We start from the raw sequence: 22,893 nt of genomic DNA, 5'->3' as shown, positions 1-22,893 counted from the left end.
ATGTCCCATCACGGAGCTTGCATTGTCCATTTGATGCGGAATGTTGTGTCGCGATACAAGAACAAAGGCTTAGCAAAGATGGTTTGTGAGGCTGCATTCTCTTACCACCGCAAAGATTTCGATCTCTGTTTTGGGAAGATCAGGCAAGCCAATGCAGCCTGCGCCACTTACCTTGAAGGCATTGGTACGTCCAAATGGTCTAGGACTTACTTCCCCGGCAATCGTTACAACCTTCTCACCAGCAACATTGCTGAGCAGCTCAACCATGCTCTTACCAAGTCTAGGACTTCACCTATCATCGAGTTGTTCATGTTTATTCAGCGAATGTTAACTCGTTGGTTCTCTGCGAGAAGAACAAAATCAGCTAAATGCCGCAGTTTTGTCACACCGGAGGTCGAGAAGGTGATGCAGACACATATTAGGCTCACTAAAGGCAGTAAAATTGCAAACATCACCGATTGGAGCTATCAAGTTAGGGGGCTGTTCGGTCATGCAAACACTGTCTCTCTGGAAACAAAAGTCTGTACTTGCCAAGTGTTCCAGAACTCAAAATCCCTTGCGGCCATGCTCTGTTAGCTGCGGACTACATTGGTCTCCCCTATGCCCAACTTTTTGGAGATTGCTACAAGACACAGTCATGGATCGACACCTATGCAGGAGTCATATACCCTGAGGCCCCCTTGGGAGATCACCCAGTAGCTGATTCGATCACAATGCTCCCCCCCCAGACTCGCCGACCATCTGGACGCCCCAAAGATAAGCGCGTTGCATCAAAAGGAGAGATCCCAGTAATCTTTCTTTCCTATGCTTCCTATTGCATCAATCCTTGCCTTTCACTCATATAATAATCTTTCGCTTTGTCTTGCAGCCCCCAAAAAGAAAATATTCCTAACAAATGTGGGCGATGTGGCCGTACCGGTCACAACAGAACCAACTGGATTATCCCCATCTGACTGGGGTGAACCCTATATCCACCGGAAATTACCTTTTGGATAGCGCATTCACCCCCCCCCCCCCAAGAGGATCCTTTTTGTGGTTTTAGTTTTTGGGATGTAATAACAATTGAACATGTATGTATTGGGTGTTTTGCGTTCGGTACAACTTTCACTACTTCTTTTCTAGTCCGCGCATTACTTAGTTCATCTAGGGTCTACACCTCAACACGATTTCATGTCCAACTGGATATCTATTAAATGTGTACACCTGTCTAAACTTAATCCACCTGTACATTTGGCGTCTTCACCTGTCAAAACTTAATCCACCTATACAACCAATGAAAAGGCATATTGGTTTACTACTTAAATTGCCTCATATTACACATCTGCATCGCTTTAAACTTAATCCACCTGTACAACCAATGAAAAGCCATAGCAAGAAACCATGTCCATGCGTGCTCGGTCTCACCATCAATGAACTTTGTAGAACTCAATTAGATTGCTAGTACAAAGGGCATCAGTTTTAACTGCCTAAACGTAATCCACTTTGTTCATCCAGGGACTAAACCTCTACTGGTTACCCTATTATCCATGTGCACTTTCCTTAACCCAATACATGTCCACCTGGATATCTACTAGATGTGTACACACGTACCAGTTACCCTACTATCCATCCGGATAACCGGAATTGTGCTAAATGTCTAACACTTGGCATCTTCACTTGGCATCTTCACCTGTCTAGACTTAACCCACGTGAAAAACCCATGAAAAGACACATTGGTAGACTCAATTTGATATGTTGATACATCTTAGCCTGTCTAAACTTAATCAACCTGTACAACTTAATTTGCTTGCTACTACAAACGACATTGGTTTTAGTTTAGACACCTTATCCACATGTTCAATCAATGTCAAGGCACACCTGTACGACCACATACACCTCCAAACAAAACCAACAGATAACCCAAATCCAACAAAATTATATAAATCCAACATTCATATCATAAATATATAAATTCAACATAATTATATAAATCCAACACGTACCCTTACACGTCCATATCATCCAACCAATAACAACAAAATAAAACCAACCAAGCTTTTCAGTTCATCTCATCACCTATATAAAGAGGAACAACCCAGTCCTTGTACAGGTCCATCGCAAACTGCTTCCTAATCAGGTCCACTAGATCATCCGTCAAGCCATCCATCCTTGGGTGTGGGTTTCCTAAAGCATGGAGCTCCATGAACTTTATAGCAACAGGCCCACAATCACCACTCCGCCTATTCTCGTAACTCCCCCCCATTCTTTCCACTGCAAAACGTTCATAATTGTACGCCCCTTCCGCTGGTGGTGGACATACCTTCTCTACCAAATACGGAAGCATCTGTGCTACTGAATCCAACAAACCACGCATTGCTCCCATATCCTTCAGTTTAGGGTTAGGATCAAGCACCAGTACCCTCCAATCAGTCAAACTAATGCACAGCCCAACCCAATGGTTCCCATCCCAAATCATAGGAGTGTACAACGTGTCCACATCCTCTCCCCATCTCTTTCCTTCCTTTGTTAAGAAGGATGACAGCCTGCCATCACCAACCACCCTTCCTTTGTTGAACTTTGCAGCATTGAAAGAATGCGCTTTCCCATGCAGATGGGCTACAAACCATGGCTTAAGGAAAATGCATCGCCTCTGTCTCAGCCTTTCGTCATGCCTCACCCCCACGTAATCTATCAATGCTTCCATATGCTGCAGCAAATCAACAAAATCATATTTGCAAAACATTTCACATAAACAAAAACTACAATAATTTTATACCTCTGTTGACACCCATTTCCGAAGAGCCGCCAAGTCCAGGAAAAACTGATTTTCCAGATTATAGCCCCCTGCATTAAGATGGAGCCTGCAAGAAGACACCTAAAAATTAGCAACATCATCCCGCTTTCAAATCAGATGAATATGTTACTTACACTTTAGGATTCGCAACCAAAACACTTTCAAAGAAAGCATAATAAGTATCCTCCACCTCAGGAACGAGTTTATCCATCGTAAATCGTTCCTTAGCCAACAAAAGGGCCGCCAAGTCGGCTTCCTTCTCAACTGGCTTATGCTTCTCACTCCTAGGGCATGGAGAAGAATCACTTAACTCCACCATAGTTTCCTCTCTTGCCAACATCTTATCCTCAGCACTTTCATCCTCGTTTCCACCTTCAACCCCATCAGGCGCACCCACCTCAACATAGCAACACCCAAACACATTTCAGTTATAACCTCAACAACACATACCTACCAATGTACACCTGTACGCATATTAGACATGATCCACATGTACAACTACTACACCTTACCCACGTGTACAACTACTACACCTTAACCACACCTTCAATTATTTTACTGTGTTCCTTACGCAACCTAAAAAACTTTGTGCACTAGTATAGCCTATAAAGTTTACAACACAATAGTACTGATGCTTACCTCGCATGTTGTCCCCGTAACATCTCCCTTCTCCTCATCAGCGACATTTACTAATCCCTCGCTCCCACCAACATCTTCAATACCCTGCAATGCCTGGCCCAAAAAAAACTCAACAACCGCAACAAAAGTGCAACTCCCCCATATTGTACACATATCCTCTTCCTGAGTTCACTTACACCATCCTCCTTCTCCTTAAAGCGCCCCTCCTTAACAGCTTCCTCCTCTATGGCTTCATCCTTCTCCTGATGAATTGTCACCTGCATCACACGTAAACAAACAGATGAAGATCAACCACCAAATGTTCGCCATTCGTATTCGTACACATGTACACATTCATAACAAAATATTTTTACCTTCTCAACCTCCGTTTCTCCCACATCTCCCTTTTCTTCTGCAGCTGACTTCTCCTTAGATTCAGGCTCCTTTCCTAATGTATGGTCCTCACACACCTACAAGTAATCGCACTTACATCCATATCTTAAAGTAAAACCCACACCAACTAACCAAACTCACCTTCTGAACGGGGGAAGTAATCAAAGCATCCCTTGTGATAACTCCCACGAGTTTATTTAGTTCACCAAAATCCTGCTCAATAAAACACCCATTATTAGAACGAAAAAACACTCCAACGATGACCTTAAAAACAATCAACTTACCTCTTCAGTGCCAATACCTCCACCATCCCCGTCATCTCCTCTTAAGGAACCAACATCATCATCCTGCTAACATATGACAGTGGGTGAGCATTTGCTACAACTCCCTCCCCACATAAGGCTTCGTTATTCAATACCTCATCTTCAGTTACGTAGAAAGTGTTGCTCCCGCTCCCAAAAAATATCATTGTACCCTCTTTGTCCACACCCCCGTTGTATACCGCTTCTAGTGGAACAACATCTTGTTCCTTCTTGCCAGACGGGTCTGCCACCAATTCTGGTTCCATCCCCTCCAGGCCTGGGCCATCCTGCAAGGGAGCAGTATCCTTCATACGGTCGTCTCCATCCTCATCGCTGCTACAATCAGAACCAATCCGTCAAACAACTTTTTTGGCTTCGTGCCCCCACGCCTGCCCTCCCTCCTCTTCAATCCGAGACCACTCAATTTACTGTTAGAAAACTTGGATTTCCTCTTCGCCAATAGTTTCTTCAACAACCTAGCCTGCTTCCCAACTACCTTCTCCAAACTCGCAAACCCTTTGCTTAATTGTTCAACTTTAGCCTGCAATTCTGCAACATCATGTCCTCCGCCAGGCACTTTCCTGCTGAAAAACCTACTAAGCCTCCGTTGCTTCAGCGCAGGACCTTCTTGTTCTCTGCTTGGACCCCTAGATGGCTTCCTCTTCTTGTCCTTTGTTGCTTCTTCGTGATTGTAGATTGGCTCCTCCGCGTCACCACCCACCCACTCGCCTTTGCTGAATTTATGCCCAGCCTTCACTTAGCCAACCATGTACGCCACTTTCCTGTCCAATATCTCACAGTCAAACTCCCCCCAACCGTCCTCTTTATCACCCCCAGGTTCATACATCGGCTGCACCGTTACCTGGAACCAATCAAACATACAGACATTATACATAGTCGTCCATGGAAAAACACTAAACAAAGAAAAGTACATTTGTACAATTATACATAGTTGTCCATACAAACATTATACATAGTTGTCCATACAGACGTTATCCAATAAACAAGCACACATGTACGCTACTGCGTACTATCCATTTCGTAATTCGTACTCAGTCGTACAGTCGTACAATTTACAAATGCTATCCAACATCAGCGTCCACACAACCAACCAACAAATATTAACGACCCACTAACTTTTGGGTCATGCTCAGCGTGTAGCACATCCACCAAGCCCAACCCCGTGTGTTGAGGAAGCTTCTCCCCGCCATAAGTCAGCAATGTCTGCTCGTCCTTCCCCCCAAGGCGAGCAATTAAGCCTGGTATCACTTCAAATGCCCACAGCTGCAATGCCCAAGGGAACCCGGCCAGGACTTTGGTCTCTTGCCGAAGCTTCCTACAGAATACACCGTTCGGATCGTCGCATTTACCAATCACCTTTGCCGGCGGAATCATGCTGCTTATAGTCCACCAAAACGACTCCCGGCCCCACTGAAATGAAAGGAATCGATCGAGCTTCTCTAGACGCTTAACATGCTTCACATACGGCTTGGGTTCCTGATTTGTAGCCAGCAAAATTCCATCAACTATGATTATCAAACACAACTTCAGCTTCTGAGTCGGTGGCATCTCCTTATCACCTGCAATCATTGCAGCCACTTCTGCGATTGTTATGTCACGCCTACCTGCACCCAAAAGTCTGTCCCAAAAAACATAATCTCCTTTGGGTTGCCGCGCCTTGTCGTCAACCACGTACCCCTCTTCAAACTCTCCACACGGAAGACCCGTCACATGCCCAAATTCGGCCAGTGAAAATCTCATAGGGTCACCTCCAAAAACAGGCCACAACTCTAACCTTTTCTTTGTTACAAGCTGCCTCGTTAGCAAACCGTGAACTAACTTCGCAGAGAAAGCACACCTCCTCACCGGCAACCTAAATAGAGCTCCAAAGCAAGACCCTAGCAGCCTCTCCATTTCGTCGGTCCCTTCCAACACATCTCTAACCAGTAAAAGGTACTCCAGTGAAGCATTCAAATTGACGCGTTTGCTCGGATATCTGTCAGTCACAAATAATCGAGATGGTAACTTCTGATTCCCCACCACCTCTTCTGGATGCCCTATCTCTACAAAGAGACCACAAAAGCAAATGCCAGAAACCAAACGGTTAGAAGATGCAAAACAAGTAAAAACACAATCACACTCTAAAATTAAATAAAACAACCAAACCTATTAACACCAATGCACCTATTGCTAACAACAGCCCGTAACAATTAGAAAATCTACTAAAATCGACCCAAATAAGAAACCCTAATCCCTAAAATCGAAGTCGCGGCTAGTCACAAAAAATCACCTTTCCCCCCAGACTTTGCAACCCTCTTCTTTCGCGACGACATCCTCCTCTAGATTTTCTGAACCCCGTTAGACCGCCCGCCGCAAAAAAACCAAATCGTTGCCTATCTCCGTCCTCGCCTTCGCGTTTTACTTTTACAGAAAAAACCGTGTAAAAAAAACTAACCGGAAACCCTTGGTAAAATAACACGGGCCCGTAGGTTTATACAAAAACTAAATTAACTTACGGTTTGCGTCCGGCTTCAACACACCTGTTTTTTTTGAATTTCAAATTACAAACCAGACCAACCAGTTACTGAAAGCACAATTACACAAATGTCCATGCTTGGTTACGCTTTTTTGAGGGCAGCAGAGTCTTCAACCGTGAAAAAGTGCCTCAGTAGCACTAAGTGCTCTCCCATGTAATAAAGTCACACAATGTGACCATATATGTTAATGACTCTATTTTAAAATAGATCTTTCCTTAAAAAATTATTTATATTATTTTATGCATTTGCATCATAAGAACATCATTAACCCACATATCCTAAATGGGTCTCTTATTTAATTTTTAATACTTTTTAATTGTAAAAGTGAATTAACAGACTGGATCAAGAGACCCACAAATTTACTTGCTCCAATGCAGGTCTCTTAACAAAAGGTTCTTAATTTTTTTTTTTTTAAAGTAAACATCAAATTTTTTTTAATTTTTCTTATCAAACAAAAAGCATCAGTAAAATATCCCCAGCAAAGACAACCTCATCTAATCTATTTCATATCCTTAATGATCAAAAGAACCGAGACCGCAACTGATGGGAACAATTACTTGTGCAACAGATGTTATATGAACAAAGCCGAGTATAAGAGATGGAAACAAAAAGAACTCTATACATCTATCTACCAAAATTCTAAACTATCAGTTTTACACAGAGGCGTTTTAGTTACTTAGCAACCGTTATCAGCTCAATCAGAATCTTTTAAAACAACTAAACAAGAGCAGAATCAACCAGACCATTATCTAAGACAAATATGATAACGAAGCAATCAAGAGACAAAAACATTTTGACACAAAATCAAAGAAACATAGAGAATTTGTCTCTTACATTCTTGAAACTCAAAGAAGCTGCTTCTCGTGAAGCCAAGAAAGGTGATGCAAAGAACTCCACAGTGCAATTATAATCCTATCAACCACACACAATTATAATCCTATCAACAAGTTATGAAACAGATTTTTGATTATACCATGTCCTGGATATATCGTAGAAGAGCAGAACCAACACTTGACCAATCTCATCTTGTCTCCTCCTTAAAAGATCCCTACAAGAACACAGATGAATCACAACAAAGAAGAGATTCAGTCAGACATCAAAGTGAAGCAAAATCACAAAAACTAAACACAATTAGTAGAGATATTTCCCCAGAAACTAAGTTTTACTCATGAGTAATGCTATCCAATTCAAAACAAAATACTAATGTCATCAAACCTAAACTATATGAGCATCATTCTCAGCCAAGAGCTGAAACAAGACGACCATGTCAACTTCGTGATTACATTCATTAGACACAGAAGGAGACCCCAACCCAAATTAAAATTCAAACGAAAATTCAAATCTGTTGGAACCTGAGAAGAAGATCGGAGGTGAGATGCAATTGAGATGTTGTTTAGCAAAAACGCCATCTAGCAACGCTTTCAATAAGAGTAAGACGAACGATCGATGGCGGCGATTGATGAGGACGTGGTGAAGCGACTGAGACGGCGGCGATTCCGGTGGTGGAAGTTACGATGGCAGCCACAAGCGGCGCAGCGGAGAGAGGAAGGATCGGTGGGAGTTGAGAGCCACAGAGAGAGTCGGAGCCTTGAATGGTGGAGAAGATCAACCGACTTCGTGATTCAACAGTCGAGAGAGACATGGAGATAAACCAAAACTCAACGCGTGTCCAACAAGAGACGTTCCTTGCTTCCCCTAATTAAGATACATTTGTTGTTTTAATATCTATTTTTCTTTTTTTTTAATTACTAATTATTCTAAGTACACCCCTAAAACCTGCGATAATCATGCTATAAAATCCTAACAAGATTCCAATTCCCTTATTTATTCTCATCCATGAATTTAGGAAGTGTTTATTCATAATATTTTATTTTCCTATTATTAATGGTATTATCTATATTAATGATACCCCACAATATAAATAGCTATGGAAGATTTTATATACCTTTATATTTATATTCACCCAATAAAACATGCATTGTCACACTTTATATAAAACGTACGCGATGAACATTGCCATATAATTTGATCTTTGAAACTTGATCTAGAGTCATATAGTGCAAGTGTCTTCGATGTGATAAACATTGTCATATAATTATTATTTTTGTAACTGAACATTGTCATATAATTTGATCTTTGAAACCTGATCTAGAGTCATATAATTCATGTGTCTTCTTCATTTCCTTGAGTTTACACATCCAAGTAAATTTTACACTATGTACTGATGTAGATGTAAAAGATTAACAACCTTGATTAATATTGACACCATGTACATGTTTCTACCAAAAATTGAATTCAATATATTCATACATATTGTTCGATTCATATATTCCTGAAAATTAACAACATTGTTTTAAATGATGTATGCCATGAATTGCAATACTGCTATCTTTGACATGAGATATATTATCACATTCACATTAAACATTTGGAGAAGATGAAGATGGTGAATAATAAATATGTTTTTTTTAAACATCTTATCTATTAAAATAGAAGTCATGATTTTTTTAATGTGTGATATTTCAAAATGGACCTCCTTAAAAAGGTGGTCTACATTTTTTTTGGTATTTACATAATAAAATCCTAACAATATATTTAGTTCTATTATATATTCCCTTCTATTTATAACTAACTTTTGTTTGAATAAAACACCTAAACTCTTGTGCATTGATAGGAATGAGATTATATAATGATATTAATATACTATCAACAATTGTCTTATTTCATATAAGAGCTGCACATTATTAGTTATATTTCCTAGATTTGGAGAATCGATTCTTAGATTAGACGTCAAAAAGGAAGATGAGGGAAGATGACTAATAATAGGAAAGTCATATTAGTTTGATTGAATGACCAATATATAAAATATAACATTATTTTATTTGGGAAAGTTATATAAACATTTAAAAACATAGTGAATATTAAGAATATATGAAGATATTGCGGTTGCACGGGTGAAGATCTAGTAAATATTAAAAAAAAAAGAGAGAAACTTAGAAACAAAATTTAGTGGATTGTTATGTACCTAGAGCATGAGTAGTTTTCCCGCTAGCATCCGATTTTTGCGGTCGTTAGCAGTTGCTGGCGTTTCGAAACAATCACATGTAAAAAATCGTTTCAAACCGCTCTAAACTACTTGAATTCAAAAGGTGGGTTACAGCTAGCATTTGCAGTTGCGAACATTGCGGAAAGGTAAAAAAGTAATTTTTTTTCCAAAAAGCTATATAAATATAAATATAAAATATTCAATTAAATCTTAAAATTGAAATAACAGTAATACTACTATATATATGTGTGTATATATATATATATTATATTTTAATTTATACTATAAAATTTAAAACAAAAAAAAATATATATATATATATATTTTTAAAATGTAATAGTATAATTTATAAATATAAATTTTATATTTATTATAATAATATGAATTTTTATATTTTATTATAATATAAAATTTAAATATTTTTAATTTATTATTTAACCACTGATGCGTTTGGTAGTTAGCAATTCATAAGTATCTCGCAAACACATCAATTTCTAACCGATGTACTAGTCGTACAAATATCTTAGTAACGCTTAAAATGGTAAACACCCGCAGCCGATTCGGTTACACCAGGCCCTTAGTGTACTAAACATAATATAGATTGGTGAAGATAAGAAAAATAAAACCATGTCAGAAATTAAACTAGAACCACTGGATTACACATTTCAAATTTAAGCATCTAAATACGCAATTACATTAGAACTTGGAAAAAAAAACTAACTTCGAACTACCTGAACACAAATTTAAAGCACCTAAATACGTAATTAAACTAGAACCACTCAATGAAAGTTTAAACTTACAAATTTTAAGTACACATTCAAATTTGAGCCACTTAATGTAATGAAAATACCCAAACATGCATTCACTAGATTGCAAAATAATTAGTAGTACTTATTTATATATGATGGACTGTTGAAGGGGAAAATGGGGTGTAAAACCCACCATCAACTGGACAATACTGAATAGACACAGTGCACAACAATTATTTCCGAATTACCACCTTAAAAACACAATTCAGTTTATACATTTAAATTTGAGCCACTTGATGTAAATTTCCAGACATTACATATTGTAGTATGTTTATAGAAAAGGAACATTAAGGAAATGTGAACGATGATGGAGAAGATGATGACTAAGGAAATGTGAATGATGATGGCGAGTGCTTGCTCAATTTGGGAGGTGTTTCGAACATTCCGTGACGTTGTGTACTCGGCTTGTTCGTGGTAAGTACTTGAAACACTCCTCTATTGTTCGTCGAGCGCCTCATAGACGGTGACAGTTACAAGTTTCGTGGAGTTCATCGGAAACTAACTACACCGTAGACAAGACAGAAAATCTCGGCATCCTAGAAAACTAGGAGAACCTCACTTTCACGTGGTAATCATCGAGAGTTGAGAACGGCTTTTGATTCCTAATGACTCCAAAGACAGCTAGTGGAATGTGCAGGGTTTAGTGGGCGGACGAAGCTAGTTTGTATCAGAATTAAATTGGGATATTTTGTTTAAAGCGAGTTTTTATGCGTAACTGAATTTCCCGGTTAAGCGGATATTTAATAATATATATTAAAAAAACTAAGATAATGGTGATTGTGATGATAGTAATTATAATGATCACGAATGACAATGGTGGTTATGGCGGTGTTGATGTTAATAAATTGTGTTGGTGGTGATGATGATAATTAATGCTGGTGGTGGTGATAGCTTGATGATGCTGATGATAAATCTGCGATGCTAATGGTATTGGTAGTTATTGTAAGTTGTTAAAAAGTCTGTTACTTTATTAGCCACATGGATCCGCTATCTATAACCATTTGACTCATTCGATCTAACATATTTAGGACTAAATCCATTTACAGATAATAGATTTGGACTAGGCTTACCCATTTTAACATGTACATGTAATCAATTTCAAATCAGTTTCTTGGATATGATTTTTTTTTTAAGATTCCATTAGCATGAACCATCAGAGGTTTACTTCCATTGTCATTAGTTATGAGTTCTCTCCGTTTTGTGTTTGGGCACATCTACTTGCTACTGTCTTCTATGTTATACTTATACCTCTCCTCAAGGTGCTCAGATCAAACTAGTTAGTCTCTTTCACCATCTTTTTGAGGCTGATCATGAACGTATTAACAGTATATAATGGTTCTCAGAGCTGAATAACTTTTCAAAAGAGCCTGAACAAAATGATGGCCGACTAGCTCGACTTCCTGGAGGCCTTGTCTCATATTAGCAGGTTAATTGAGGATCATAGTGTTTCTGGTTTTGCATCAAGGTACTAAAGAAAGTTTGACTCAACTAATTGCCGACTCAACTAATTGCCACATAATGAACTGAATGTAGGTTTTGGATAAAGGTTTATAGGGTGTTTTGAAGAAACTCGAAGCATCACAAAGGTTTAGACTTGGAAGACAGATGGTAAGAGATCAGTTGGTTCATACGGAGTGCTACCGAACATACTTCCACTAAATCAGTGCTGACTAGAACATTGTTATAGAATTGAAATGAGTACATAACCTGAGATACAAAAGAAATAACTTTTTTCTAGAATGCAAAGTTTATTTGTAAATGCATATTTACAGGAGCTAGCAATGGAGAAAGTTGGAAATTCATTTCGTTTTGGTCTGAATACTGACCTCACTTCTGTTGTCATCAGTTCATATTAAAGCAAACGAAAGTGAGGATTATGAGCAACTAGGTTCATGATATATATATATATATGCCTTAACTAAGTCCGTGTATTTGCAGATAAGCCCTGTCCTTGTACATTTTACTTCACCTCCGCTCTTGTCCGCCATTTCCTTGAGAGCCTGCAAGTACATGACCCATTAATGCAAAAGCAAGAGTAAGTAATCCAAATTTTTAAAATCTTTCAACTGTTATGATAAGACGACTAATGTCACTATCTAGATCAAAACAACAGACAAAAATCAATAGGAGTTGTACAACAAGAAGAAAATCAAAACCTTGGTGCTGTAGACGTAGCCATTGGGAAACACCTGTGGATTCTCTGTGTCCATTAGCTCTTTGGAAATATAGCAAACAAGCTTTGAATGGTGCTTCTTAGAGTACGGTAAAGGCAAAGCTAGCTTCCGTTAGCTCTCTTGTGAGAGCGGGTCCTCCTTGGTACAACCTTCTTCAAAACCATATTTCGGTCATGTCAAGGTACAAACTCAGACCAGAATAAGAGTCACACTATGGTCATTAATTTTAACCTCTACTTTATTCTCTTCTTTTATTTTAAATAGACATTAAAAACATCAAGTTTTTAATAGAGATTTGATGGATGCGGAGCTTTCAGTGCAGACAAGCCTGCTTGTAAGTAGATGTTCAGTAACGACTCCATTGTCATGCCATATAACTTGCAAAATTCTTGTTTAAACTGATGAACTAAAGCATCCCACGGCTGTAGTTCAAATAAAACCTGAAAATAACATACATGTCATGTTAACTATACCCGTAACTAGAGGGGACAGAATCACAGAAACATCCCCAAAGAATAATAAATTAGGAAGAAAATGCAAATCCTCTGAATATAGGAGGGCTCTCGATTTCAGTAGACTACATTGCATGCCCTCTATCCACTTGAACATTCAACAATGATCGATAACCAAAGTGTAGTACTTAATCTTATGTAGTAACTAAATTGCCAAAGACAATGTAAACTAGGAAGAACATGTAACTGTTCTGAATATTGGGTCCTCTCTAATATCCATTGAAAGTATATATAACTAAATTAGCTTAGTGACTTAAGTATAGTGCTTAATCTTATCTAGTACACTCCCTCGATTTGAATATATATATATATATATATATATATATATATATATATACTTGAAGATTCAACAATCAGTGAGATCCAAAGTCTTATGTAGTAACTATCAAACTCGGCAAAAGCAATATCCAAAGATCAAATGAGATCCAAGCTTATTCTTGTGATCGCTCAATTATCAACCTTTCGTTTGAGACCTTGCTATCGAGAAACAAGGACCTCTTTTGGACCAATTGTTATCAGCCAAATCTCCTAGAGACCTCTTTCTCCATGGAACGGTGATTGGAACGGACCGTCTTCTTGTATTGCTCGAACCGTGCACGGAGGAGCTGGTGCTCGAGCTTGAGCGATTCCGTCAGTTGGCTCAATCTCGACGCCGGGACGGGGGGAGACGGAGTGATCGTGGGAGTGGACTCCGTCATCACGGCGTCGGTGTTTCCGTTCGCGAGAAAAAGGAAACTACGCAAGTAGAAGTTTGAGATTATGGTTAAAGACTACTCCGGTTAAGTTTAAAACGGCGCCGTTATGTTGAAAACGACACCACCAGAATATGCGCCATAGACATCAAACCGTCAGGTATGACCCAGCCAGAACCGAAAGACTGTTGTTGGTTTTCCCGAGTGGAACCGATACGGAATAAAGAGTGAATCAGTGAACAATTGACGATAGATAAATCCAAGAAAAATTAAATTACAATTTGGATTTTTGGACGCTGCGAATAAATGTTTTTCTTTCTCATAATTTAGAAAAACTAGATGTTTCTACTGCGCGCGGCGTATTTGTACATAAACATTTTGTAATTACTTATTAATACATTTTTTATTAATTAAAAAATTATATGATAAATTATTGTTTATATTTTTTTTTCTTAACCAGTTATTATCAAAGCCGGTTTAACAATATAAAGGACCTTTGGGCAAAAAAAATTAGCACCCCCTATAATTAATTTATTTTAATTTTCTTATCAAACATTATTATTATTATATATATATATATATCAACTTATCTGAATTTACTGATTTGTTTGCATTTTATATATTTTTTTATTGTGTAAATTTGAAAGTGAACAAAAAAAAATATTAGGCCCTTGATGTCAAAAAGAAAAAAAATATGGGCCCTTTATATTACCAGAAAAAAAAAATGATTTTAAGCGGATCCTGTGTAGACTGCTTGCCCTGCCACCTTAAGCTGGCACTGATTATTATTTATGTTTTCATTTTAACACAATTTTGAGCAAAGGTTCCATCAGAGAAGTCACATTTAGTAGGCAACATCAGAATATGCAACCTAGATTCAATATAACCATTCAGTCGGTTAGGACTTGTCATTTTATCCATTAATTTTTATTTGATTTGTCATTCTTTTTGATCCGATCCAAAAAATCTGAGTATCCATAATTTTCGAAACAGAACAAATATTAAAAATCAACATCTATTGAAAAAAAGAAAAAATCAAAAATATTAAAATTTTCAAAGTCGAATATCCAATTTGTTCTGACTTTTATATAAATAGATATATAGCTATAATTAAATATAAGTTTTAGTATATTATTTTATATAATTATTATTGTAACATATTAAAATTAATTATAATTTTTAAATTAAGAGAGAGATATAAATATTTATAAAAACAACAAAAATTTTCTTAAATTTGTGTTTTATAAAGTTTATGGAACATATAGTTTCAGTAATTGTTATTTTTATTTTTTACTATGTAAAAAAATTAAAAACAAATTTCTATAGTTTTTCTAAATTTACTAGTATTGAACATAGTGGATGAAATATCCGTAGATATTTGAAAATATCATAAAAAATTTCAAAGCAAATCAAACTGAAAAATCAGATATTCATAATATGTAACTGATAGTCATTTGAAGCTTAGTTTTGAATTTTTGATACATAAATTCATGATAGTGGATATCTATAATTTTTAACCATAATAGCTATATAACACATTTTGCGTGCCACATTATTGATAATACCTTTATATATAGCCATTATATAAAAGCCATAATTATATAATATTTCATGTCATGTTTTGAAATAGCATGTTTACATACGTGTCCGAATAATTTGTTATATTGCTTAAATGCTTTGAACTACTATAAAAGAAGAGAAAAACTATTCTCATTTTAATTTTAAACATATAGTAAAAATAAAATTTTGGACAAATCTCTCGAATAGACCTTTTTAAATTTTTGTCACAAAAATAACACTCAAAAAATAAAATGACCAAAATAGAACTTTTTTGTTTTGAAAATTTCAATATTTATTTTTTATTTTTAAAAATTTGAAACCCTAAACCCAAAACTCTACTCCTTAAATATAAACCCTAAGTCTATATTAGTTAACCCTTTGGTATAAATGCATATTTACCGTTTAATAAAACTTATTTTGGTCATTTTCTTCTTTGAAATCTGTTTTTGTGAAAATAAACTAAAAAGACTATATAAGGAAATTTCTCGTAAATTTTTATCATTTTTGGTTTTCTTATATATAGTAATTAACTTCTCAATAGAAAACAACTCATATCATATGGTTATCTTTTATATGTTTTAAAGATCATCAACCAAAATACAAACAATGTGTATCTTATCATTACCTTTTTATATTCACAATATTCCAATCGTATAATTTTACCTCTTATAGCTTAAAAATCATATATATATATATATATATATTTACTTATAGACACCAGTCAAACCTGTAAACATTTTGTTTAAGAAAAAAAACCTTGAACACACTTTTAATTAATTAAATAAAAGTAGAACAAAATGATAAACCACGCTCCTCCTCTCCAATGTGCTTTTCCGCGCAACGAAATAATTCAAATGTTTGACTTAAATACCCTCCACTGATACTCTTTATTACAGTCACACACCACCAAAAGTAGAGATAGCCGTTTCGATTCTTCTTCCTCGTCAAACGACGCACTCTCTCTCTCGCTCTCACTTCGTTCAGATCAAATCGACGTTATCTAACGCCGTTACTAAATCTGCGTTTCGGTTTCTTCTCCGTTCGAATTTCGAAAGATCGGTGTTTATGGTAAGCCCATAAATCCCCAAGATCCTCTCTTTTTTCAATTTTGAAAAATTAAGCGATTCTTTGTGTTTCTTTGATAAAGCAATTTGCCTAAAAGTTGTTTCGTTTTTCTTCTTCATCAGTTTCTCCGCAGGCTAGGTTTCAGGTTCCATTTCGTGCCTTGATTCTCCATGTGTCTAGGGTTTTAGGTATAGCTTTGAAGATGTTAGGGGTAGTTTCGTCTTTTAGTTAGGCATCACTCGATGTTTATGATTTATCTATGCAAATTGCTCGCAAGAACACTCTTTTTGGCTGCAAAATGTGATCTTTCAATCATTTGATTTGGTTTTATTATGTTTTGATTCCACCTGCAGTAGTGTTAGCATCTCCTTCTGATTTGAACATGCTAAGGGTAGTTTGGTCTTTTAGTTAGGCCTCACTCCATGTTTACTATGATCAAGTCTTGAGTTTTTGTATCTCTGAGTAGTAGTTGTAATGTTTGATTATCTATGCAAGAACACTTCTTTCCTGCAAAATGTGATCTTTCAATCCTTTTGATTCCAGGTGCCGTTGTGTTAGCATCTTCTTTTGACTGGAGAAAACATCAATGAAGAAGTTCTTCTTCTTTAGATCTTCGTCTGGTAATGGTGAGAAAACAGCGGATAGCAAGATGAGAGCCCAAGCTAGTAATCAGACTGAACAAGAGTTCGATAGTGCTAACTCACAAGGCGAGGCTTCCGGTGGTCCAGCTCTTAGACGAAGCCTTTCCTTGTCCTCAGCAGGTTTCACTTTTGATAAGTTTGGAGAATCTTCCACCAATGAGCTAAGCCAGGATAGGCGGCGGAATCATTCATCTCGGTATGCTTTTGATCTTCCTATTCAGATTCTTTTGATTCAACATGTTTAGCTGTTGTTAATAGCAATGAAAATTATGTGGCAGATGTTTCACTCCAGAAAGACAAGTTAGAGAGAGGCAGTTTGAAGTCCAACAAGATTCATCTGGGAGTTCGTCTACATGTTCTAGTAATCTCTCTAGTAAAGTTCTGGACCGTTATATTGATGGAGAAGAGCATTTAGAACAGTGCAAGCAAAAGAGTACTTCTTCACGCAGTGATGTCTCTAGCAGCATTAACCGAAGGAGGCTTCCACCCCGAGTCCACTGTACATCTCCATCAAACAATCTCAATGACAAAAGGAAGTCACATTCGTTTAGGGAAGCTAAAGGCACCCGCCATCGTTTAGCTTCCACTGACCGTGTGGAGAATGGATCGAGGCATGGATCGCCTCGTTCGCTTGCAAGAAATGTCATTGAAAGACTCTCTGAGACTCATGGCAAGTCAAATCATGAACCCATCACTATTCAAGATGTCTACGGTGGATCCCGTGATAGAACTTTTGACTCACGCTCAGATGTCACTGCTCAACGTTATGAAGCTGTGAAGGAATATCATGCGCATGGCTATGGAAAGCATCAGCAAAATCATATTGACTCAGAGCTGGAAATGAAAATTAAAGAAGCTGAGAAGAGAGTGACACTGTTCTCTGAAGAAATGGAGCAGCAGAGATGCCTTTCTGACTGTGATTTTGATGTCTCATCTTTGGTTGGGGCGATTAGAAAACTCGAAGATGAGAGGCTCAAGTTGGCATTTGAGAATGTAAATCTTTTGCGCTCACAAATGACTGAGAGAGCTTCTGCCAGGGAAGAAATGAGGGTGGTGAAGTCAGATTGGGACTTGAATATACAGAGAATAGAGAGAGAGAGGAGCGAGTTGCAGGCTGGATTGGAGAAAGAGCTTGATAGAAGGTCAGGCGAGTGGACTTCAAAGCTTGAGAAATTCCAGCTTGAAGAGAGGAAGATGCTGGAGCGTGTCAGAGAGCTCGCTGAGCAGAATGTCTCACTTCAGAGAGAGCTATCGTCTTTCCATGAAAACGAGACGGAGAGCAAAGGCATGATCACACATTTGGAGAGAAGAGTTGCAGAGCTGACCACGGCAGCAGATGAGTTGCATGATGAGAACTCGTATCTCAAGCAAACTCTCTCCCAGGTCAAAGAGAGCTACGCAGGTGCTACAGAAGATATTGATTTTTTAAGAAGGAACTTTGAAGAGAAGGATCAAGAATGCAAGGAGTTGCACAAATCTGTTGCGAAGTTTCTGAGAACCTGCAAAGAACAAGAGAAGACAATCGAGGGGCTTCGAGATGGGGTTTCCGAGGAGAGTAAGAAGCAACCGTCAGAGAAACTGGACCAACTGGTGAAGAAGTTGCAGGTGGAGCAGATAAGGTTGACAGGGATCGAGCTTTCACTTAGAAAGGAAGTTGAATCAATGAAGCTTGAAACTGACTCTCTTCGCCAGGAGAATATCTGTCTGCTGAATCGATTGAAAGGAAACGGCGAAGAGACAGACATTACAACGCTTAAGCTAGAGAATGAGTTGAAGATGCGTATCTGCTACTTGCAAGACCAAGGGCTTCCAATGTTAAATGAGAGCAACCACTTGTGCTACAAGTTACTGAAATTCATCAAAGGGAAGCTAAATCAGTTTACTGAAACCTGCCAGGATACAAGTTCGATGAAGGATGGGTTAAGCGAGCAGTTTATGATTGAATCTGAAATGAAAGTCCATGGAATAAGGCGTGGAACTGAAAACCTGAAGATTAGTTTGCAAACAGTAGCCAGTGTGGTGGCTTCAAATTCAGAATCATCTTGTTCAAGTACTGGTAGGCCTAAGGAACAAAGAAACCAAACAGTTGAAGTGAGTCTCGAAATAAATGTTTATTTTCGTATTTTTCTCTAATGCGTTCTCATTTATGTCTTTGCTAACGTTTAGCTTAATCTCATGTAGGAAAACCTTCGAGCAGAACTAAGAGCTGAGACCCTAATCACAAGTTTATTACGGGAGAAACTGTATTCCAAGGAACAAGAAATTGAACAGCTGCAAGCCGAAGTAGCAGCAGCAGTACGAGGCAATGAGATTCTGAGATGTGAGGTTCAAAACACTTTAGACAACCTATCAGTGAAGACTCACGAACTGAAAGACCTCAAGCTCCAGGTATAATAATACCAATACGTCCTATGTTTGTGTGTTTTGTGTGGCTCCTGGAATGAAGAAACTATTTTCCAGCTAATGTAACTAACTACTTAACTTTGATCGTTTTGACAACAGATGTTGAAGAAAGAAGAAAACATAAACCGGCTCGAGTTAAATCTACAGGAAGCTGTGAAAGACATAACAAGCTTGAAATCAGTGTTACCAAAAGTGACTGATGAAAGAGACCAGATATGGAGAGAGTTGAGACAAAGCTGTGAGAAGAACATGCTGTTGAGCTCAGAGAACGAGACGTTGAGAGGGACTATAGATAGATTGGAGGAGAAAGTGTTAGAGAAAGAAGGGGAGATCACAATACTACAAGACACAATCGGAAGCAAGCATGTCAACATCTTCTCAAGCCCTGATTTCAAGTATTAAGAAGAGTGTTTTCTGTTGAGTCGTCTGGGATTTGTTTTTTTTTTTCCTTTACACCTGCATCATCATTTTCGATGATGATTAGTCATTCTTTGGGGTTTATAGATATGATTTGTTCATCTTTTTTTTTTGGCTTTTGCTTTTGGATTTGCTTATCACAAAGATACATGAAACGAAGCCACTGAGATATTATATCAAAGATTTGTTTTTATATATGTTTATAGTACATATCAGGTAAAGATTGAAAAAGCATCTACATGACACATGCAACAACTGTTCTGTTTCATTATCTTCATGAGACCAAGCAAGTCTCCAACTAGAATGAAACTGCACCTGCTTGCTTTTCTCCTTCATTGTCCAAAAGTTTGTGCTTGCTGCTTCAGTAAGACTCAGTGCGCGGCGAGCCAGGAGCAGCGTGATTCAGAGAGCTTATACAAACGAAGCCGAGTATGATCGCAGTACCCAAAGTTGAAAAAAGAACTAAAGCACTATGTGCTTTCTTCAATAAGAAGAGAGGTAAAATGACACTGGGCAAGTCTTCCATTCTATGTGTATGTACTGAACGCAAAAGCCAGAAAAGCAATCTCGCTACTTCTTCTTTAGCAGTACTCTCACAATCTGTCTCATATAAACAACTAAAGACAATATAGAGAGACCTGCAGATACATAGAGCAACCCAATACCCGGCGGTAATAGCCTCTCTAAACTGCTATCCCGGCTTGCAAGCAGTATGGTCAGCGCTATCATCTGCGTTGCAGTTTTCCACTTTCCCAAGCTATTTACAGCAACAGCCTAAGAACATTATCAATTCCATTTACATGAGTAAAGTAAAAACAGTAACAAAAAGAAAGAGCTCCCAGAGAATGAATTTTATCACTTTTACCTTGGAAAGCTTTCCGTTTTGAGATGCAGCCCACTCTCTTACTGCTGACATAGTAATCTAGAAATGAAAAGTATTACCGAATAGCTTAGAAACCAAGAGCTGGTAAGTGCAACATACAGTAAACTTGCTATACCTTACCTCTCTACCTATGATGGCAATTGAAGGTACAGTCACTAACCATGGAACTGGTCCCAAGACAAGGGCGTCCATGGGTTTAGTGCACAGCAATATCAATGTTGCTGCTACCATAAGCTGCATATCCATAACTTCAATCAGAAAGATGATCTTGTGATGAAGATAAAGGAAGAGACTTTCTTCTGCTCACCTTATCTGCAACTGGATCCAAAAAAGCACCAAACGCAGATCCTAATCTCATCTGAAATAACACAACAACATCTCACCGTCAAGCTTCCACCTCATATAACATGAAAAAGGGTAGGAAGTACCTTTCTCGCAATGTACCCGTCAAGCCAATCTGTAAAGGCTGCTGCAATGAAGATACTCGTTGTGGCAGTTCTCCCCCACCAGCAATCAACGTAGAAAGCTACATTCAAAAACAGAGGAATTCAGATTATTAATCAAAAGTCTGAGACTTTCGTTTAGATCTGATGATTAAACGTACACGCGACGAGGATCGGAACGGCGGCTACACGGCCAAGGGTTAATACGGTGGGCAATGTAAGCACTTTGGAAGATAGCTGTGGCGTGGGATTGTGGAGGGAAGAATCTTCGCCACCATTACAACCGTTCTGATCCACCGTCGCGGCGTCTTCTTGGCCCATCTGATCTGTAAGTTCGACGATCCGCCTTTCTCCGGTGATTGAGAAGCGGTGGCGACACCTCCGCTGAGTCCGGAACCCTAAGCCTTTGTTCAACGCATAACGGCCAATGATAATGCAGTTTGGAGTTACGCTAACGTGCACCAACGTATCGTGCGCCGTAAATCGACGATTTTGTTATTTTGAATCTGATGGCACCTAATAGTGTCGACTTCTATTTGAGTTTGTTATAAATTTTTAGTGTTCTAAAAATCGGTTTAACTGGCGTTTATATATTTGTCTAGTCGACAAATTAAGTATAAATGAAACGATATTTTCTAACCAACTTTTTTAAAAATCAGTTTAAGTGTTCAGAAATTAATTTGGGAAGCCCCTTAGTCTGGTGGTTCGACTAAGGGAATGCTTCTACACCAAGAGATCTGAGTTTCGAATTCCGGAAAAAACGAATTATGCAGATTTATGGAGAAAATCATACATGAGATCTTCGGCATGGTGCAAGGAGTACCGTCAGATATGAACATCATAGGACGGTTCAGGATGATGCAGTCATGCGTGAATCCTCATAAGGCAGATAAAATTGTCGGCTGTAGAATCGTCTTGTAATATTTCTCATAGTTTGTAAGAGCATAATTAACCATTAACAAAAAAAAATTAATCTTTTATAAAACACATAACCACCTAACATTTTCTTATATATTGTAAATTATCATGCTATGTAATGTGACATTGCTCGCATATACTAATATGGATTTGATTAGTTAAAGTAACTCAGATAATTGAAAAAATAAAATAATGAATGGAAATATCTTTTACTCATAAAATATCTTTTTTTTTGGAGAAATTTGCATCAATATCTTGCTATATGTGGCCAACCGTTTACATCCATCATTCTCAATTTCTCATGGTATACTTTTAAATAATTCAGAAAATTTAGACCATATTAAATTTGTATGCTACTTTTTCCTGATCAAAAAAATTGTATGCTACTAAAATGAAAATAATGATATGATAAAAGATAATTATCCAAACATATTTACTATACTAAATAGAATTATCATACAAAAAAATAGATTTCTTCTTAATATATACCAAGATTTAGAAACACAATAAATAATCAAGAGTGTGTTACACTAAGATATACATTATGAATTTGACATTTTAATTTTTAAACACTTTCAAAGATAAGACGATTTTACATGATTTGGTATCTAAATTTACAAAAAAAAATATATATTTTCTTATGATGGGAACCGATTGATAAATAATTGAGAAGCAACTAAATGTAATAGCTTTAGCTAACACTTAAT

At 37.6% G+C, this 22,893-nt stretch overlaps 5 protein-coding genes and 1 long non-coding RNA gene across 12 annotated transcripts; 2 read left to right on the top strand and 4 right to left on the bottom strand.

Annotated features, from left to right (window-relative positions):
* LOC125588429 lies at nucleotides 1-576 on the top strand. The gene has a single exon (XM_048759768.1). The coding sequence runs from the start codon at nucleotides 1-3 to the stop codon at nucleotides 574-576; it is 576 nt and encodes a 191-aa protein (XP_048615725.1).
* A 1,308-nt stretch (nucleotides 577-1,884) lies between these two features.
* Nucleotides 1,885-8,338, bottom strand: LOC106453481. 6 transcript variants are annotated; one of them, XM_048760805.1, is made up of 14 exons: nucleotides 7,976-8,337; nucleotides 7,597-7,671; nucleotides 6,603-7,535; nucleotides 6,377-6,507; nucleotides 5,224-6,149; nucleotides 4,203-4,948; nucleotides 4,069-4,131; nucleotides 3,926-3,997; nucleotides 3,766-3,861; nucleotides 3,589-3,669; nucleotides 3,413-3,505; nucleotides 2,908-3,170; nucleotides 2,756-2,840; nucleotides 1,885-2,686 (listed from the first exon to the last, which is right to left on the bottom strand). In XM_048760805.1, exons 6-14 carry the CDS (start codon nucleotides 4,395-4,397, stop codon nucleotides 2,039-2,041), a joined length of 1,596 nt encoding a protein of 531 aa, XP_048616762.1. In that variant the 5' UTR covers nucleotides 4,398-4,948; nucleotides 5,224-6,149; nucleotides 6,377-6,507; nucleotides 6,603-7,535; nucleotides 7,597-7,671; nucleotides 7,976-8,337; the 3' UTR covers nucleotides 1,885-2,038. The 6 variants fall into 6 exon arrangements, with proteins under 6 accessions (XP_048616762.1, XP_048616766.1, XP_048616761.1 ...); XM_048760809.1 differs by having other exon boundaries at nucleotides 3,413-3,496; nucleotides 6,377-7,535; nucleotides 7,976-8,338; XM_048760804.1 differs by lacking the exon at nucleotides 6,377-6,507 and having other exon boundaries at nucleotides 4,203-6,149; nucleotides 7,458-7,535.
* LOC125588428 lies at nucleotides 4,844-6,419 on the bottom strand. The gene is made up of 3 exons (XM_048759767.1): nucleotides 6,377-6,419; nucleotides 5,224-6,149; nucleotides 4,844-4,948 (listed from the first exon to the last, which is right to left on the bottom strand). The coding sequence occupies exons 1-3, from the start codon at nucleotides 6,417-6,419 to the stop codon at nucleotides 4,844-4,846; spliced, it is 1,074 nt and encodes a 357-aa protein (XP_048615724.1).
* Nucleotides 8,339-12,138: 3,800 nt separating the features above from the next.
* Nucleotides 12,139-14,180, bottom strand: LOC106421927. Its single transcript, XR_001284283.3, has 3 exons — nucleotides 13,624-14,180; nucleotides 12,635-13,092; nucleotides 12,139-12,478 (listed from the first exon to the last, which is right to left on the bottom strand). It is a non-coding gene; the product is annotated as an uncharacterized LOC106421927 (long non-coding RNA).
* A 2,126-nt stretch (nucleotides 14,181-16,306) lies between these two features.
* On the top strand, nucleotides 16,307-20,137 carry LOC106390542 (227 kDa spindle- and centromere-associated protein-like). 2 transcript variants are annotated; one of them, XM_013831036.3, is made up of 5 exons: nucleotides 16,307-16,484; nucleotides 17,025-17,318; nucleotides 17,401-19,213; nucleotides 19,304-19,510; nucleotides 19,625-20,137. In XM_013831036.3, exons 2-5 carry the CDS (start codon nucleotides 17,068-17,070, stop codon nucleotides 19,925-19,927), a joined length of 2,574 nt encoding a protein of 857 aa, XP_013686490.2. In that variant the 5' UTR covers nucleotides 16,307-16,484; nucleotides 17,025-17,067; the 3' UTR covers nucleotides 19,928-20,137. The 2 variants fall into 2 exon arrangements, with proteins under 2 accessions (XP_013686490.2, XP_048616759.1); XM_048760802.1 differs by lacking the exon at nucleotides 16,307-16,484 and adding an exon at nucleotides 16,609-16,626.
* On the bottom strand, nucleotides 20,093-21,808 carry LOC106390543 (CDP-diacylglycerol--glycerol-3-phosphate 3-phosphatidyltransferase 2-like). Its single transcript, XM_048760803.1, has 6 exons — nucleotides 21,430-21,808; nucleotides 21,254-21,351; nucleotides 21,133-21,183; nucleotides 20,946-21,059; nucleotides 20,808-20,864; nucleotides 20,093-20,716 (listed from the first exon to the last, which is right to left on the bottom strand). The coding sequence occupies exons 1-6, from the start codon at nucleotides 21,587-21,589 to the stop codon at nucleotides 20,513-20,515; spliced, it is 684 nt and encodes a 227-aa protein (XP_048616760.1). The 5' UTR covers nucleotides 21,590-21,808; the 3' UTR covers nucleotides 20,093-20,512.
* Between the last annotated feature and the right edge of the window lie 1,085 nt (nucleotides 21,809-22,893).

This window comes from Brassica napus, chromosome C6 (genome assembly GCF_020379485.1).
Source record: "Brassica napus cultivar Da-Ae chromosome C6, Da-Ae, whole genome shotgun sequence".
In the NCBI taxonomy this organism is placed as follows: Eukaryota; Viridiplantae; Streptophyta; class Magnoliopsida; order Brassicales; family Brassicaceae; genus Brassica; species Brassica napus.
Note: the sequence above shows the minus strand (reverse complement) of the source record. Positions and strands in the feature narration are given on the sequence as shown.

Coding starts and splice junctions, on each gene's coding strand:
- LOC125588429 (XM_048759768.1), top strand. CDS start 1: ATGTCCCATCACGGAGCTTGCATTGTCCATTTGATGCGGAATGTTGTG.
- LOC106453481 (XM_048760805.1), bottom strand. CDS start 4,397: ATGAAGGATACTGCTCCCTTGCAGGATGGCCCAGGCCTGGAGGGGATG. Junction 3,862..3,925: donor TTACTTCCCCCGTTCAGAAG/GTGAGTTTGGTT, acceptor GATTACTTGTAG/GTGTGTGAGGACCATACATT. Junction 3,171..3,412: donor TTACGGGGACAACATGCGAG/GTAAGCATCAGT, acceptor TGCTATGTTGAG/GTGGGTGCGCCTGATGGGGT.
- LOC125588428 (XM_048759767.1), bottom strand. CDS start 6,419: ATGTCGTCGCGAAAGAAGAGGGTTGCAAAGTCTGGGGGGAAAG. Junction 6,150..6,376: donor TGCAAAGTCTGGGGGGAAAG/GTGATTTTTTGT, acceptor GTCTCTTTGTAG/AGATAGGGCATCCAGAAGAG. Junction 4,949..5,223: donor ACGCTGAGCATGACCCAAAA/GTTAGTGGGTCG, acceptor GATTGGTTCCAG/GTAACGGTGCAGCCGATGTA.
- LOC106390543 (XM_048760803.1), bottom strand. CDS start 21,589: ATGGGCCAAGAAGACGCCGCGACGGTGGATCAGAACGGTTGTAATGGT. Junction 21,184..21,253: donor ACGGGTACATTGCGAGAAAG/GTACTTCCTACC, acceptor GTGTTATTTCAG/ATGAGATTAGGATCTGCGTT. Junction 20,717..20,807: donor AAAACGGAAAGCTTTCCAAG/GTAAAAGTGATA, acceptor TAATGTTCTTAG/GCTGTTGCTGTAAATAGCTT.
- LOC106390542 (XM_013831036.3), top strand. CDS start 17,068: ATGAAGAAGTTCTTCTTCTTTAGATCTTCGTCTGGTAATGGTGAGAAA. Junction 17,319..17,400: donor CGGCGGAATCATTCATCTCG/GTATGCTTTTGA, acceptor ATTATGTGGCAG/ATGTTTCACTCCAGAAAGAC. Junction 19,214..19,303: donor AAAGAAACCAAACAGTTGAA/GTGAGTCTCGAA, acceptor AATCTCATGTAG/GAAAACCTTCGAGCAGAACT.